Consider the following 16,710-nt stretch of genomic DNA (forward strand, 5'->3'; position numbering starts at 1 on the left):
ACCTTCCTTGTGTACAAAGTAAAAATGAACACAATGGAAATAGATTGCTCCATCTTCCTTCTGAGGAGTGGCTGGTGGGTTTGAACCACCAGCCTTCTGGTTAACAGTCAAGTGCCTTATTAATGTCTATAAGTTATTAAATTCCCTCTGTGAATGATATTCTGTCCTTTTAACAGTCAAATGATATTAATAATCAAATGAACATTTCTGTGTCCTTTTTTCTTTTGTAAAAGTTTGCTAGTAACAGTGTTAGAAGCATTCCACTTTGACCACAAAACTCTTGAAGAACAAATGGGGAAAATACAGAATGAAGAAAGTAAGTTTTTAAAACTTTCTTAAACTATATTTCCCTCTTTTTGGATAGTTTATGAGCATGAATTAAAGGCGGCACATTCAGCTTGTTCCCCTTTTCTGTTCTTAATAACACCACCTAGTGAATAAGTCAAAAGAAAATTCAAAGAAATGGTTTGAGTATTCTAAAAAACCTTATTTAACTATAGGAAAGACCAGTCTGAATTGTACTAGTGAAAAAATATTCATGCTAAAGATGATTTACATAGAAATCCAGTGTATAGGAAGGGTGTTAGGTAATGAGAGAATAAGTGGATGAACATAAAATACAGGCAATTCCTGGACTACAAACGCATTCTGTTCCTAAGCCTGTTTTTGAGTCAAATTCATACATACGTTGGAATGGTTAGGCATGGTTCGTATCCAACTCAGTCAGATGTTTGTGTTAGTATATTATATACCTTTCTGTGCATGGAAAACAAGAAACACTTCCAGATACACTAAAACATCTTTAACAGAATAATATAGTAATAATGTTTGATGCCTATCGCAAAGCAGTGCCCATGTATTATTATGAGCCATTATATGTACCTCCAATTTTTAATATAATAGACTTTACAAGGGTTGGTTCATAACTACAGGTTGTATGTAAGTTGGACATTCATAACCCAGGGACTGCCTAAAGATACAATAGACAAGATCAACAAAGCTAACAATCTGTATTTGAAAAGGTTAAATTGGGAAACCTCTGACAAGAATGATCAATGGAAAAAGAAAGCATAATAAACAATATTAACTGAAAAACCCACTGCCATCGAGTCAATTCTAACACATAGTGACCCCCATTGGGTTTCCAGGGCTATAAATCCTTGTGGAAGTAGATTGCCCCATCTTCCTCCTGTGGAGCAGCTGATGGGTTTGAACCACTGACCTTCTAGTTAGCAGCCAAATGCTTTACCCATTCTACCACCAGATTCTCCTTGATAAACAATATTAAGTGTGAAAATGAGCATAATTAATGAAAAAGGTAAAATATAACTTGGTTAAAATGTACAAATTCTTAGAAAACTAACTCAGAAGCAGTACAAAATCTGAATGACTCTATAGCCATTACATAATTTGAGCCTTTAGTTAAAAGTCTTCTGAAGAAAATGACAGACTGTTTTATAGGGAACTTTTATCAAACATTTAAGGAATGGATCATTTCAGCCTTACACCAGCTATTTCAGATAATTGAAAAAGAAGTGAGCCCCATTAACTCACGAGATTGGTATAAATTGTAAACCAAAATCTGACAAGGATAGTATGAGAAAAGAATATTATAACAAGTCTTATTCATGAATATAGATTAAAATCCTAAAACCAAATATTTGCAAACCAAACTCCACAGTCAATAAAAACATTAAAAGCATGACCATATTCACTTTATCCCAGGAGTCCAGTGTTGGTTCAATATCAAAAAATTAATTGATGAAATCAGCATTAAAAACAAAAAATAGTCATCTTAAGTAGACAAAGACAACCATGTGATTAAATTTAATATCTATTTGTGATAAAAATGTTTATTAAATAAGGGATGGGAGTTTCCATAACCTGTTAAAGTATGTGTTCAAAAAACTTAATGCAAACATCATACTCAGTGGTAAAGGATTTAAAAACCTTTGCTTTAAAACTGAAACTAGATGTTTTAGCCAGTACAGAAGAAGTAAGGAAAGAACAGTCAAGATACTTCTCCCAGTTTTGGACACAGACTTTGAAATAGTCTGGCCCTCAGTTTATGCTACTCAAGATGCCTTCTGGCTCAAAATGATCTAATTCTTTGATTCAAGGTAAAAGTATTCTGTCATCACACTAATGAATGAAAAAGACTGGTTTGAATTAGTAGAAGTTGTGTTTTAAACAGTTACGGTAAGCCCTGGGACAGTTAGTTCTCTTTAGTCATTTAACGCTTCATTTTGCTATTTTGTATTAAAAAAAAAATTAAATATACTTACTTTGCTTAACTATCTCTTCTGAGATGGTATACTCTTTATCCTAAACTTGCTCAAATTATCCAAGTTTAGTGGTGTCCAAATGTGTATAGTTTGATGTATTCAGAAAGGTAACTTAAACATGAGTATGCTGTCTGTATCAGGTAATATGTGTGTTGCACCTGAGTGTGGTTCTCTCAGGTGCTGCTGTGACCCTATACCATGGATATCTCCATTTCATAACTGCCTGGGGTCCGTTAGGGTCATGATTGCCAACTCCTAGTGAATTTTCACAATATTCACATTTTTTAACTTACACTGAATTATTTTGTCCCTGAGAAAGATTCCAGTGGGATATTTTATTATTGCTATAAGCTGGATGTTACAAATTTCAGTTGTTTTGGATACAACTTGTCTTAATATCTCATGTGAGGCCTAAAAATACCAGTTACTGTCACATCAGTTCCTACTCATGGTGACACCACGTGTCAAAGCAGAACTGTGTTCTGTCGGGTTTTCAATGGCTATTTTTGGAAATAGATTGCCAGGCCTCTCTTCTGAGGCACATCTGAGTGAACTCAGCTCCCAACTTTGGGTTAGTAGCTGAGCATATTAACCGTTTGCCCCACCCAAGGACTCCTGTATGAGACAGAGTTGTGATTAAGTCTAACTTTCTGCCCACTGGGGCGTCAGATAAGTCATCTTACCTACAAAGGCTGATTCTGAGTGTCTGAAACACTGGGGAAATCAGTAGGGCTAGAAGAACTACTTTCTTTCCTTGGATTAGACTTATATCACCTAGGAATCACACGCTCTAGGGATTGTTGACCTTGGTTCTGATCTGGATGAGGAATATCTTCCAGGTTCTTGATCTCAAAATTAGTCTTCAACTTACCAGTATTTTGCTCCCACCTCTCAAAACATCTCTTCTTCATTTTCCTCCATAATCACCTCTTCTGTACCAGTCATATCAGAGATTGGCAACATCAATGACGGTCTAATTTATGAAACAACCAGGAACCATAATCTACTAGTTACCAGCAGTGTCCTAAATTAACCAGCCTCTCAGAGCTGAGCCAACCCAGGCTGGAGCAACCAAGATGAGGAACAAGGAGCATCACTGAATTACGGTTCTGTTGTTGTTGTTGTTATGTGCCGTCGAGTCAGAAGGTTTCCTTTTCTGATTATTCATTCTTTGTGTCACTAAAAGTTGATCAACAAAAAAATGAGATGGCAGATCAAATAAAATTATAGTCTTTTTTAAGGAAAGGAAAAATAAATCCAGTGACAAGGAGGACTAGAAACTTTTAAACATTTATTGGACACCTACTCTGTGCTGGGCTTTTATAGACCATATCTCATTAATCCTCACAAGAACTTTAGTTAACTCATATTTTTGATATAAGAAACTAAGTTTCAGAGAAGCAAAATAACTTTCTCAAAGCTACACAGCCAGACAATGAAATAGACTGATAGCTTCCATTTTTTGAAAGTCAGTGGAGTGTCAGGTGCCTGTTTTAGGCACATGATAGAATTGATCCCATATACTTTTCACAATCACCTTGCAAAGTGGATGCTATCTCCATTTCATGGGCAAAGAATCCAAAGCCACTCAGTTAAATAAATTGGTCACAAAGCTTGTTAGCAGAGCCAAGTTCGGACTTGCTCAACTCTGCTGCACTGCCTCATTTTCATTGATAAGCTGAACATGCCATTACAATTTTCATGCTCATGAAAGGAGGTTTTGTTTTAGAAACCTTCTCTAACCACAGTATCTGGAAGCTTTCTGTAGTTTAGTACCTGCTGTCCCCCAGCCTCCCAGTGTGCCCCCCATAGTACCTTGTACTATCCCATACTCTTTTATAATTGCCAATTTACTTCGCTCTATTCCTCATTGCACTCTAAACTGTGAGAAAGCAAAGCCCCTGCCTCCTCCTTATTTATTGCTGTTTCTTCAGCATATGCATTGCCTGCCCAGAGTTGGTGATTAGGTTTTGGTTTTTTTTTTTTTAAATGGGATGTTGGATGTTAGTGGAAAAGATTACTGAATGCAATTGTGTTTTTTCCTTATTTGATTTAAGGTGACTTTTGTTGTTTACTAAACATAGACACGGTAGAAGTGATTGAGGTATCAGAACATGAAGCCATGGAGTTAGAAGAAGAAGGAAAGGATGGAGAAGAGACGGGAACGGAGAACAACGAGGAACTGGGAAGCCCTGATGCAGCAGGTGCTGAAGAGTCGTCAGCTAAGGAATCCGGGCGTATCACAGAGTCCCTCCCCTTCCTCCCGCAGAATAAGGAAGAATTGGAGAGAACAATAAAAAGTATCCAAGGAACCATAACTGGGGATATCCTGCCCAGGCTACATAAATGCCTTGCATCTACGGTAATTGTCCCGTTTGGAGCCTAGCGGAGGGTCTGTGGAACTCAGGCTTGGCGGGGCCCTGTCAGACTCTTAACTGTTGCTGATTGACTTCAGCTTTTGGGTTTCCCTTTATCTCAGCATTTCACATTATATCTCCCTTCTCTGACCTTGTCAACCTCAGGCTCATCTCCTGCTGCAGCGTGGCGGTGATGTGCCTTCATTATGATTTTATGATACATGGTTATTATTCTGATATAGTTTTCAATCTCTAAAGTAAGCATTACGATGAGTCCCATTTCTAGGACAAGGTCATTAAAAATTAGAGTATCTCTCTGTTTTCTACTTCTTTGCTACTTCCCTATTACTCAGAATTCACCTTTCCCCAGGTTAACACCAGTAACATTTTAGCAACACATTCTCAGAAGCTGGAGCCTTTTTCTAATCTGTGTAAAATGGGGTCAACAGACTATGACCCATGAGCCCAATCTAGCCCACAGATATTTTCTTTCTAATAGATAAGTTGAAGTAGAAGACAGCCATGCCTGTTGGTGCTACAATGGCAGAATTAAGTAATTGCAATATTTATATGGCTTATGAAGCCAAAAATATTTGCTGTCTAGCCTTTTGCAGAAAAAGCTTAACAACTTTTGGAGTAAAACATTGACTTGGTCATTTTGTATACTGTGTGTGTGTGTGTATGTGTGTGTAGTCTTTATTGAGGCACTATATTTCTTGTATCCAAAAAAACCAAACTCCTGCCATCAAGCCAATTCTAACTCATAGTGACCCCATTAGGTTTCTAAGGCTGTAAATCTTTATGGAAGCAGACAGCCTCATCTTTCTTCCTCAGAGTGGCTGGTAGGTTCAAACCATTAACCTTTTTGTTAGCAGCCGAATACCTTAACTACTACCCCGCTGGAGCTCCTTACATTTCTTGTGTTCCAACAAGTAAATCCTTTTGTACATTGGGGCAAATTGTATGTCACTCAAACACTTAAGTCCTGTACTGACATAGATTTTATGTTCTTTTTAAATATTTAATAGAAATCTCAGCCATGTTGTGAAAACGAGGCTTTATTTTATTTTTTTTGCTTGTTTTAAAAGTAGAATATTCTTACTGATACCATTTTTGTAATCTTATACAGTTCTCGAATTGTTTGACTGAGTTTGCTTTTTTAGCTACGAAACTTAGAAATGTGCTAAAGAGACATGAAAAGAGCTCATCTTTCAAATGGAAGGTTTCCCTGTTGGGAGATCTGTCATCTGTTTCTCTTCATTTTGATTTAACCAAAACCTTTCTTACAGACTAAAAGGGAAGAAGAACACAAGCTTATAAAGTCAAAGGTTGTGAATGATGAGGAAGTGGTTCGCGTTCCATTAGCTTTTGCCATGGTTAAACTAATGCAGTCCCTTCCACAAGAAGTGATGGAAGCCAATCTGCCAAGGTATGTTGGGTGACAAATTAAAAAAGTTTAGCAAAACCCAAAATTAGTTCTCACTTCTTGAGTCTCCATTTTAAGGAAGGAAGAGAAGTACCATCACTATTCACTATGGTTTTGAATCCTAACTGGGAAGTTTAGATTAGGAGTGATTGAGAGATCTCACTCTCCTGCCATCAGGTCGATTCCAATTCATAGAGACCCCCATTGGATTTTCAAGGCTGTAAATCTTTACAGAAGCAAACCACCCCATCATTCTGCAGAGCAACTAGTGGGTTTAGACCACTGATTTTTTGGTTAGCTACCAAACGCCTTAACTACTACACCACCAGAGCTCCTTAGTTGAGGATAAAAGGGTATTTATATTTGCTTCTGTTTATTTGATACATCACTTTCTCAATTTCTCATTTCCTAGTATTTTGCTGAAAGTATGTGCCCTTCTCAAGAACAGAGCACAGGAAATAAGGGACATTGCACGTAGCACTCTCGCAAAAATAATAGAGGATCTGGGTGTGCACTACCTACAATATATTTTAAAGGAATTACAGACGACACTTGTCCGTGGCTATCAGGTAAAGTGCATTGTGTACTTTGTTCATTTGGGTTGTCTGTTTTCAGTAAGATTGATCCACTGAGATAGCAAGCAAGAACATTCAAAAGTTTCTAATCAATATTAAAGAAATCTGTTCTTTAAAAGGCCCCTATACTTGATTTTTTTTTTTTTTTTTTAAGATCATTATAGCCTGGCTTACATGACTTGTCTTTTTTTCCTCCAGAATCACTTTATATCATGTTTTGTGTTCTGAGTTCTTAATAAAATGCTTGTTGAGTGTATGGACTGTATTGTCCCAGATGTGAATAATTAAGAACATGTATACATTAGTATTGTGTAAGAGCTGAAACATACTGTGATAAGTCACGACAGTAATACTGAGTGCCAGGTGGATAACCAAATACTTTGCGTAGTTCCATGGCGGTCTGGCTCCTTGCTGCTCCAGTGTGGTCCTAGGGCCTGCAGCTGACCTGTGGCATCGGAATCTGCATTTTAAGAAGATCCCCAGGTGATGTAAAATTTGAGGAACACTGCAGCTTGTTCTTTTACCCAGCCAAGACTCATGGTAGTTAGCATTACCTTGTATATCCTCGTTTGTTGATAGGCAAAGTTCCTACTTACAGGTTATAGGTCTAACACTGAAAATATCAGTATTCATCTTGACTATATCTCTTTGTATAATTTTTTTAGGAGTTGCCCTAGAGATTCCCATATGCATACTTAAGTTTCTAAAGTCTGTTTAGAATCAATATTTTACCTTTTAAGTGAAATGTAGAAAAGTTACTACCATGTAAGTCTTTGCCTTTCCCCTTTATATTGTAATTGCCTTCTGTAGTGCATCTCCATGTACAGAAAACTTCGTGAGGCAGCATGAGAATTTTTACTTTTATTTGCCACATGTTTTAAAGATCTCAAAAGGAGAAACAGTCTCTTGTCTTTCCCAGATACTCACCATTTCTGTTGCTCTCCCTTCATTCCTGATGTTCCAGTTTCTCTCTGCTATCACTTCCCTTCCATCTGAAGAACTTCCTTTAGCAGGCTTGTAGAGCTCTGCTCATGGCAAAGGATTCTCTTAGTTTTCTTTCATCTGTGAATGCCTTGATTTCACCTTCCTTCCTGAAGCATATTTTCACTGGTAATAAGAATTCTGTATTGTGTTCCTTTCTTTCAGCACTTTAAAAATGTTGTGCTACTTCTAGCCATGAGCGAGCCACAGTTTGTGAAACTGCTGTTCCCCCTAGGTAATGGGTTGTTTCTCTCTAGCTGCTTTTAAAGGCTCGGTCTTTGTCTTTGTTGTTCAGCAGTTTGATTATAATGTGTCTGACTGTGCATTTCTTTGAGTTTATTTGTTTTAGAGTTTGCTGAACTTCTTGAATCAGTAAGTTTATGTCTTCCATATTGGGGAGTTTTCAGTCATTTTTCCTTCAAATACTGTTTTTGCACAGTGGACTTTATTTTCTCCTTCTAGTACTCCAGTGATACGAATGTCAGACCTTTTGTTACTGTCCCATGGGCCCCTACAGGTTCATTGGCCCCTCCCTTTTTCATCTCTCTTCTGCTTGCTGCCGAGCCTTCCAGTGAGTTTCTTATTCCAGTTGTGTTTTTTGAGTTCTACAGTTTTCATTGATTCTTCTTTATATGTTTCTTTGCTGACACTTTAGATTTTTTTGTTTGTTTTGGTCCTCTAGCTAGAAAGCTGGGCCTTTATTTTTCCCACTATGCATTACAATTCCCATGACCATGCCCATGTCTAGGGCCCAGTGGCAGGAAGAGAGAGAGGAAAAAAAGGTGTATCAGCCCGCCTCCTGGGGGCCGCAGTTCCTCGAAATGGAGAGCAGAAAGTTTCCCCTCCCCCACAGAATTTTGGCTCCTGCCAGCACCCACTACCAGGCCACTGCCACCACCACCACAGGATTGCTTGGGGCAGGGGTGCAAGAGAATGAAGAAAAGTAGGAGAAAAAAATATCCAAGGATTCCCTCCTCTCTTGGAGTGTTATGAATGCCCCCCACCTGCTCTTCATCGGGGCTCCTCCTGGAACTCTCTTTGTCGAGGGCCTGATGCTCAATTCCACGTGGGCTGGGGATGTCAGAAGGGAAGAGTAGTAAACTCACGGACAGTTCTGTGGTGATTGGGTTCTGGTGTCCATTTCCAGTGTTCCTGCTGCATTTTGCCCTCGGAGAGGCGAAGTGCAGGATGCATCCTCCTTCTTACCCAGAACCTGAATCAGTATAAGTTTGTTTCTGTTCTCTAAACTGCTTGAATTACTTCACTTGCATTTTTTCATGGCTGCTTTGTGAGAGGTCATGTGTTGGGCTCCGAGCATGCAAGTATGAACACAGAACATCTCTGTCCTGGAAGGATCATACCGTGCATACTTAAGGAGCACCTCCAGGATTTAAATGAGTAGCCTTTTTTCCTTTATCTGCCTGTTTTTCAAGTCCATCGCATTGTTGCTTAATATAGGAATCGGAGAACAACTAGCTTGGAGCTTAGTATTAATAATATAGACATTTAGCACAATTGCACTCTTTAAATTTCACTCTTCATCCCCCTAAAAAAAGATTTTTAAAAATTATAAAAAGCCCTACAGCAAATATTTTAAATAGATGAAAGTATTTAAAGAACACAGGTAGGTATATATAAAACCATGCCTTTTAGCTATAATCTAATTATTTATTGACAACTAAGTGTGTTTCCTTAGCCTACGAGCTGTATCTGAAGTTTACCTTGAAAATTCAGCAATGGACACAGAATAAAGAACACAGGAGCTTGAGAAACAGTAACATAATCTAGTGGTGCAGCTCTGGGGGCTGTGGCATGTGGCACCAGGCTCTCAGATTTCTGATATACCTGTACTATTTTCTGTCCTTGTAACCTTAAACAAATTATTTGGCCTCCCTGTACCTCTGCTTCTTGTCTAAAAAGTGCTGATCATGTAGCATCTACACTGTAGATGGGGTAGGTGAGGATCAATGAAGTGTTAAGACGATGTCTTGCTCATAGTAAGCTGTGATTATTAATGAAGGGCAGAAACTTAATTTGTTTCCTTCATAACACTTTAAATCCATCTGGAATTGCATTCAACATTGCCAAGATTCTTAATTCACAGATTTGAAGTTCAAGACTCTTGTACCTTTCTTTATAAATCAAAGTTTCTCCCTGCAATGACCTTGCAGGATTCTTGACTCTGATTTGACTATGTTTTTCAAGTGTGATATTCTTAACCATTCATATTCACATTATGCTTTAATTCTAGGTCCATGTGCTAACTTTCACTGTTTACATGTTGCTGCAAGGCCTTACTAACAAGCTGCAAGTTGGGGACTTGGACTCCTGTTTAGATATAATGATTGAGGTAAGGCTTAATTCAAGGAATTCCAGTTTCTTTTTAAGTAGGCAAAGGACACATGTACACATACACAATCAGTTCACAAAATGAGGAGTAATAATAGCCTATGTGAGTCGGGTCCAACTCGATGGCACATAATAACAACAACAACAATAAAAATAAAAACACTGTACTGTTTCATGTCTTACATTAGCAGAGATTTACAAACCCTAAGTTCAAGTAAAGTGAGACAGGTACTCCATCATTATTAGAGGTCATAAGCTGATATGGAGGAATATGGGAATATGCCAAATAAGCATCTCTGGTATTATGGATGGATCAAGAGCTTGTAAAATGAGCAAATTTCCAACTGCTTTCAGGAATCTGTTCTGAAGAAGTAATGAGAACCAGGGACGGAAGGGAATGTGAACAGGAGAGCCATGGTTTAGGAGGCAGTGAGTGTTTGTGGTGATGGGAAATTTGGCAACAATTATGTATGGTAGTTGCTCAACATAATTAATATGATTTATATCTCGTACACCTGAAAATCATTGAATTGGTAAATACTATATTGCATATGTATATATATATAACATTTTTTACAGCAATAAAAAAAGTAAGCAGAGATAATATCTGAGATTTAAATAAATATGAGTTCACCAGATCTTTATTTATAATAGTAGAAAATTAGTAATAATCAACTTTTAAATTAGATAATGTGATGAATCGAGGGAAGGATAACAATTAGGAAGAGACTAAATTTGCCACACAACGTTTTGTTCTTTTACAAGAAATGTAGTCACTGAGAGTTTGAATTTCAGTTTGAATATATATGTGAATTTCAGTAAATAAGTTGCAGATGTCATAAGAAGTTCTTGAGATTAAGTCACCCTTTGGTGGTATCAAGAACGAAGTACCTGTCCTTACAGTTAGGCAGTTATTTTTATAAATCCATGTGGTTTGTAAATTAAAATTTTAAATATAGCCCTCCAGGTGTTTTGATATTTATTTGTCTTTTAGATATTGGTCCCTAAACTACATTGAAAACAAGTAAAATCTAATAGAAAGGCGTACCATCTAATGTCAGTCCAGGCCAGCTGGCTTTCCCTTGAGTTGGACGTGCCAGTGGTGTTTCAGGGACTGCTTACATTATATTTGCTGAGTGAGCATAAGCCCATTGGCCTTTTTCTTTCAAAGATTTTTAACCATGAATTGTTTGGTGCTGTTGCTGAAGAAAAAGAAGTGAAGCAGATCCTTTCCAAAATCATGGAAGCACGAAGAAGCAAGAGTTACGACTCTTACGAAATCCTGGGCAAGTTTGTAGGAAAAGATCAAGTTACAAAGCTTATCCTCCCATTGAAAGAGGTAAGGATTTGAGTACAGTACAGGAGATTCCAACATTTACAATATCACACATCCCTGAAAAGAGCCTAGCAAGGTAAACCTTAACCCTGCATTCAATCACTGGAATTTCCTTTGATGTCAAGGGCACCAGTACCATGTGGCCACTAGATGGCAGTCCTGAGTTGACTATTCTAACCCAAAGTCACAAACCCTATTGTGTGTCATGGAATGTGAAAAAAAGAAATTGTGGTACAGGTGATTTCACATTTGGGTCAAGCTGGCAGCTAAGAACATGGCCTTTGGTATCAGACTACTACTCCCAGATGGCCAAGAAGAAAGAACTAGCACTTAACTGACATTGACTCACAATTCTAAGCACTGGGCTACGTTATCTCTTCTAATCTGCACAACCATCTCTTGAGATCAGTGATGTTTCCATTTTTAAATAAGAGACTTAAGGCTCAAGAAGACAGAAGGAATCAGAGTTAAGGAGGAAAGTCAGGAATTAGTTTTGGATCTTCCTGATCCAAAGCTCACATTCTTTCTCCTGTTTCATTCTGCCTCCTGCCTAGCAGACAGGGTCTATAATTCCCTGCCTTTGTATTCTCTGGTTTGTTGCAGGGGTGAACATCTGATACTCATTCATTTTTTTATACTTGTGTTAACTAAAACTAGAACCATAGGCTCTGTAGTTCCAAATGTTTTGGTGCTAGATTAACTCCATAATTGCTTATGTACACTCTGGGAAACTCCGTTAGGCAGTTCTCTTCTGTCACATGGGCCACCGTGAGTCCAAATCAACTTGGCGGCACCCAGCAACAGCAGTGCACCTGGAGGGTTGGCTTTTTGGAATCTCTGAGCCCATCATCTTCTAGGCCGTGTGCCCTGCGAGGGAGCAGGGAAACAGTGGAGGAGATACAGACATACACAGACTGCTCCAGCGGTTATCTCTGGGGGGAGGTGATTGGTAACTTTACTCATTATATATATGTTTGAAATTTCGTAAGAACGTACACCTTTTTTTATTAGAAAAAAAAAGAACATATATTTAAAAGAAAGTAAAAAAGGAAACTATCATCACAACAAATCAAAATGCAGCTCTGTGTTACTGCAGCATGACATGTCTGTTTGCCTTTAGATCTTACAAAATACCACGAGTTTAAAACTGGCCCGGAAAGTTCACGAAACCTTACGCCGAATCATAGCAGGATTAATTGTGAATCAGGAAATGACAGCAGAATCCATTCTATTGCTCAGTTATGGTTTGGTCAGTGAAAATCTCCCCCTGTTGACAGAGAAAGAAAAGTAAGTTTGGGAATGGGGTGGTTGCTTCTGATAAGCCACTCAGCTCTTACTTTTTTGTTTTTTTTCCCCAATTTTCTCTGATAATTTAGTCTCTGTTTTAAGCCCAAATCCGGATGCAGACAATTACATCTCAGACATTTCACTGTAAACGTGTAAAATGAGGCTTACCTCTGTCTGTGTGGAGTGTTCTCTGCAGTTCCCTCAGCACCCAGAGCTTATGTGTGTAGTTCTCCACCAGTAGCTGCAGCAGGAGAGGCCCTGGTCCTCGGAGGTCACCTGGACTTGCCCTCTGGGCTTTGTGTTTTCTCATCTCTTCCATAAGTTGCCTTCCTTGCTGCTTGCTGTCATCCTCTGAGGAAATTCCTAGTTGTGGAGGCTGGCAGTTCATATGCAGGGTGATGGCCATGTCGATTGTTTCTGGGGTCTTTAAGAGAGAAACTGTTCCATGCCTCTCTCTCCTAGTTTCTGGGGGCAGCTGGCTCTTATTTACTCTTAAGTGGGTTCCTTTAGTAATTTGCTTTTGTTAACAAAAAAAAAATTAATCTGAGGTTTTTTTTAATTACTCATTGAATCATATTAGATATTAAGATAGACTTTAAATACATACCTCTTGCTCTGATTAAGTGGAGGTTTAGATCTTAAAAGATTAAAAAAAAAAAAAAACATGTTAATAAACTTCCTTTGGGTTTTACTTCTGTATTCTGAAATGACTCCTTGTCATTTGCTTTCAGAGATCAAAGGAAGTAGCCCTTGCTGTTCATCTTAAATGTGTGTTGATCAAGCTGACCTGTTTCAGGTTATCCATAAGCTTGGTCAGCAGCCTAATTTTGTGTGTCTGTGGTTAAAGAGGGTAGGAGGGGGATAGACGCAGATGACATACTGTATAGGACAAAGCCCCCATCGCCAGGGGGGCCACAGTGGCTTCTTGGAATGGAGCCGCAGTTTTTTTTCCTGTTTTTTCCTTCATTGTGATTGGCAGAAATCCAGCAGCCCCTGCACCAGATCCACGTCTCCCACCGCAGAGCTGTCTCCTGCTCCCCCCAACTCCAGTTCGAGGTGGACAGAAAGCCCTCGTGAGCAAGAAAACCAACATGCACATATTTATTGAGTCTGGGCTTCGGGTAAGAATTAAGGTTAAAATGACACTTGCTGCCCACAGTGAATCTTTATCTTCTAATCTTCTGCTGACTTACCAGTTCTGCTCGTGTCCACTTGTTGTTGTTGTTGTTACGTGCTGTCGAGTCGGCCTCAACTCATAGCCACCCCCTCCTTGGGTTTCTGAGGCAGTATCGCTACTGAAGTAGATTGCCCAACCTTCCTTCCAAGGAGTGGCTGGTGAGTTTGAACCGCCAGCCTTCTGGTTAGCAGTCAAGTGCCTTAGGCACTATGCTACCAGAGCTCCTTCGTGTCCACTAGAAATGCCTTATTGTTAATAAACTATTAAACTTTTTTTTAAAGGTACATTGGCTGTACCTTTCCTATTTGTTGCTCCCGGGATTTCCTTAGAAGCTTTGGTGGTACAGCAGTTAAAGCACTAAACTGCTAACCAAAAGGTTTGAGCCCACTAGCGACTCGATGGGAGAGGGATGTCAGCTTCTCTAAAGATTTAGTTTTAGAAACCCTGAGAGGTGGTTCTACTCTGTCCTATAGAGTCACTAGGAGTCTAAAATAACTTGGTGGCTGTGAGTTGGGTTTGGTTTTAGTACTTGCTTTGTGATATAAACCATCCCAGAATTAATGATTCTGACCTGATGTTTACTGTGGCTTCTCTTGCTTTGCCCATGAACACCTCTGAACTGCTTCGACTTTTTTTTAAAATAAGATGGTGAACTTTTAAGAACACAAATCTGAGTGTTTCACTTCCTTCTTAAAACCCTTCAAGAAGTTCTGATGACACAGTGGTTAGGTGATCAGCTGCCAACTCAAGGGTTGGCAGTTGGAACCCATGAGTGGGAGCAAGGTTTGGCAGTCTGCTTCGTGAAGATTTACATCCTTGGAAAGCCTATGGGACAGTTCTACTCTGTCCTGTAGGGTCGCTAGGAGTCAGAATCAACTCAATGGCAATGGGAAATACCCTTCATTGGCTTCCATTCCTTTAGGAGAGAGCGCAGTCCTTCATTTGGGCAAGGACCTACTTTCATACTGTGCCGATCCACCACGCATCCCAGCTCACCGGTTTCCTTCTAATTGTGTGAAGTCAGTGCACTCTTTCCCGACCAGGACCTTCCTACCTGCTGTTCCCTCTGCCCAGATCTCCACAGAACTCTCAGCACCCTGTGTGTCTCCTTTCTGGCATTTATTGCAAGTTAATTATTTCTTTGGATTCTGTCTTCGTGGCCAAGATCCATCAGGGTAGGGACCATGTCTGCTTGATCATTGTTGCATCCTGAGTGTCAAGCCAGTGCCTGGAACTGTAGTAAAAACTAAAAACTCACGGCTGTCGAGTCAGATCTGACTCATATTAACCCCTGCAGTGTCACTACAGAAATAGATTGCCTGATCTTCCTTCCAACCTTCTGGTTAACAGTCAAATGCCTTAGGAACTATAGTGGACACTGTTTATCATGTAGTAAATGAACTTAGTATCTCAACTGCAAAACAAGAGCCTACCTTCTTGACTTCCTGTGGAGCTCCCAAGTAGTTCCCCACTTAAAAATTTCTGTCATTTAATATTTTACGTTGTCTCTTAAAATCATTTCACATTTCCCTAACAACTGGGCTTTTTGGGTGATGAATATGAAATAGCCTTTTTAAATCTTTTAGCTGCTGCATCTGAGTCTGAAGAATTCCAAGGTCAAGTCCTCAAGTGAGCATGTTTTGGAAATGTTGGATCCCTTTGTACCTCTTCTCATAGACTGCCTGGGTTCCATGGATGTGAAGGTGAGTGTAGGTTCACAGTCCATGTTGGAGCATCCATTCCTTTGCAAAAGTTGTGTCATACAAAATACCTAGAGCTTATTTCTAGCCTTGTACTACACAGGATGGTTGAGTTTTTAAAGTGATTTATGACATCATGAACCAACACTCTTACCTGCATTAAATTGTTTCCCCAATTTAATAATACTCAGTGTCTGTATAGCCCTGTAGGTACATTATTTCATTTGACCCTCACATCATCATGCAAGTGAGTGATACTGTCCCAGGCCAGCCATCATCATCATCATTGCCATCATCATTGTCCCTCCTCCTCCTCAGTGCTATGAATCTTAAAGACATTGTCTCTAATTCTCACAACAACCTCTGAGGCATATTTTATTAATGTTTCTTTTTATATATGAGAAAACTAGGGCTTACACTAATTGACTTGCCCAGCATCACAGAGCTGATAAGACCAAGGGTATGAACCCAAGTCTGTCAGACTCCAAAGCCTACATATCTCCTGTTTCCTCATATTGCTTGTTGTGTAGAATAGGTGCTGAGAGGTTAAGTAGCATCTCCAGAGTCAACCAAGTAAAAAGTTGCAGAGCTGGGATTTGAGCCTGGGGCTTTTTGACTCCAAAACCCAAGCTCTTCTGTGTCTTTATCTGATCCAGCCCAGTGAGGACACTACAGCAGCCCGACCTGTAGGGGCTCTATAGTTAGAGCTGAAGTAGGCAGTCTCTAAGGTTTGGCCTCGACGTTCAGGGATCCTCTGTAATCACACAGTACTAATAAATAATTAATTATATAATATACTGAATTCTGTTTTTCCCATGTTTAATTTCAGAGCCAGCTATGGGCTCCATAAATGCAGGGATAAGTGTCTTTTTTTTTTTTTTAATCATTGTATTTCTAATACCCAGCAGAGCACCTTGTATACATAATAGGAACTTAGTAAGAATGTATTAAATTAAAGTCACTTACTGGAAACTAGAAGTCATTTATGATGCACTTTTCCACAAAAAAAAAACCTTCCTCAAGTTGGCCAGCCCACCCATCATTTACTGTATAGGCTGAGACTGTGGTAAGTGAGCACCTTTGCTCTTTTGCTCGTGGTGTGTCTTCACATGTTGTGGATGAGCATGTGTTCTTCTCCAGGGAATAAAAAGCCTCATCTTCTTCCATTTGGGGGCCCAGTTCTTACAGAGTGGGTTGGCCGAGCATTTCATTCAGTCGGTCCAATAACTGATAGAGT

At 39.3% G+C, this 16,710-nt stretch overlaps 1 protein-coding gene across 1 annotated transcript in view; it reads left to right on the plus strand.

Annotated features, from left to right (window-relative positions):
* Positions 1–16,710, plus strand: part of UTP20 (UTP20 small subunit processome component) — a 134,722-nt gene that overhangs the window by 103,651 nt on the left and 14,361 nt on the right. Inside the window, exons 39-47 of the mRNA XM_042781824.1 lie at positions 234–316; positions 4,343–4,647; positions 5,932–6,071; positions 6,481–6,637; positions 9,876–9,974; positions 11,145–11,312; positions 12,430–12,596; positions 13,576–13,717; positions 15,360–15,476. Of these exons, the coding sequence (XP_042637758.1) occupies positions 234–316; positions 4,343–4,647; positions 5,932–6,071; positions 6,481–6,637; positions 9,876–9,974; positions 11,145–11,312; positions 12,430–12,596; positions 13,576–13,717; positions 15,360–15,476 (1,378 nt within the window). The remainder of the gene's footprint in view (positions 1–233; positions 317–4,342; positions 4,648–5,931; positions 6,072–6,480; positions 6,638–9,875; positions 9,975–11,144; positions 11,313–12,429; positions 12,597–13,575; positions 13,718–15,359; positions 15,477–16,710) is intronic.

This window comes from Orycteropus afer, unplaced genomic scaffold (genome assembly GCF_000298275.1).
Source record: "Orycteropus afer afer isolate SDZICR_OR568_19922 unplaced genomic scaffold, OryAfe1.0 scaffold00177, whole genome shotgun sequence".
Classification (NCBI taxonomy): Eukaryota; Metazoa; Chordata; class Mammalia; order Tubulidentata; family Orycteropodidae; genus Orycteropus; species Orycteropus afer.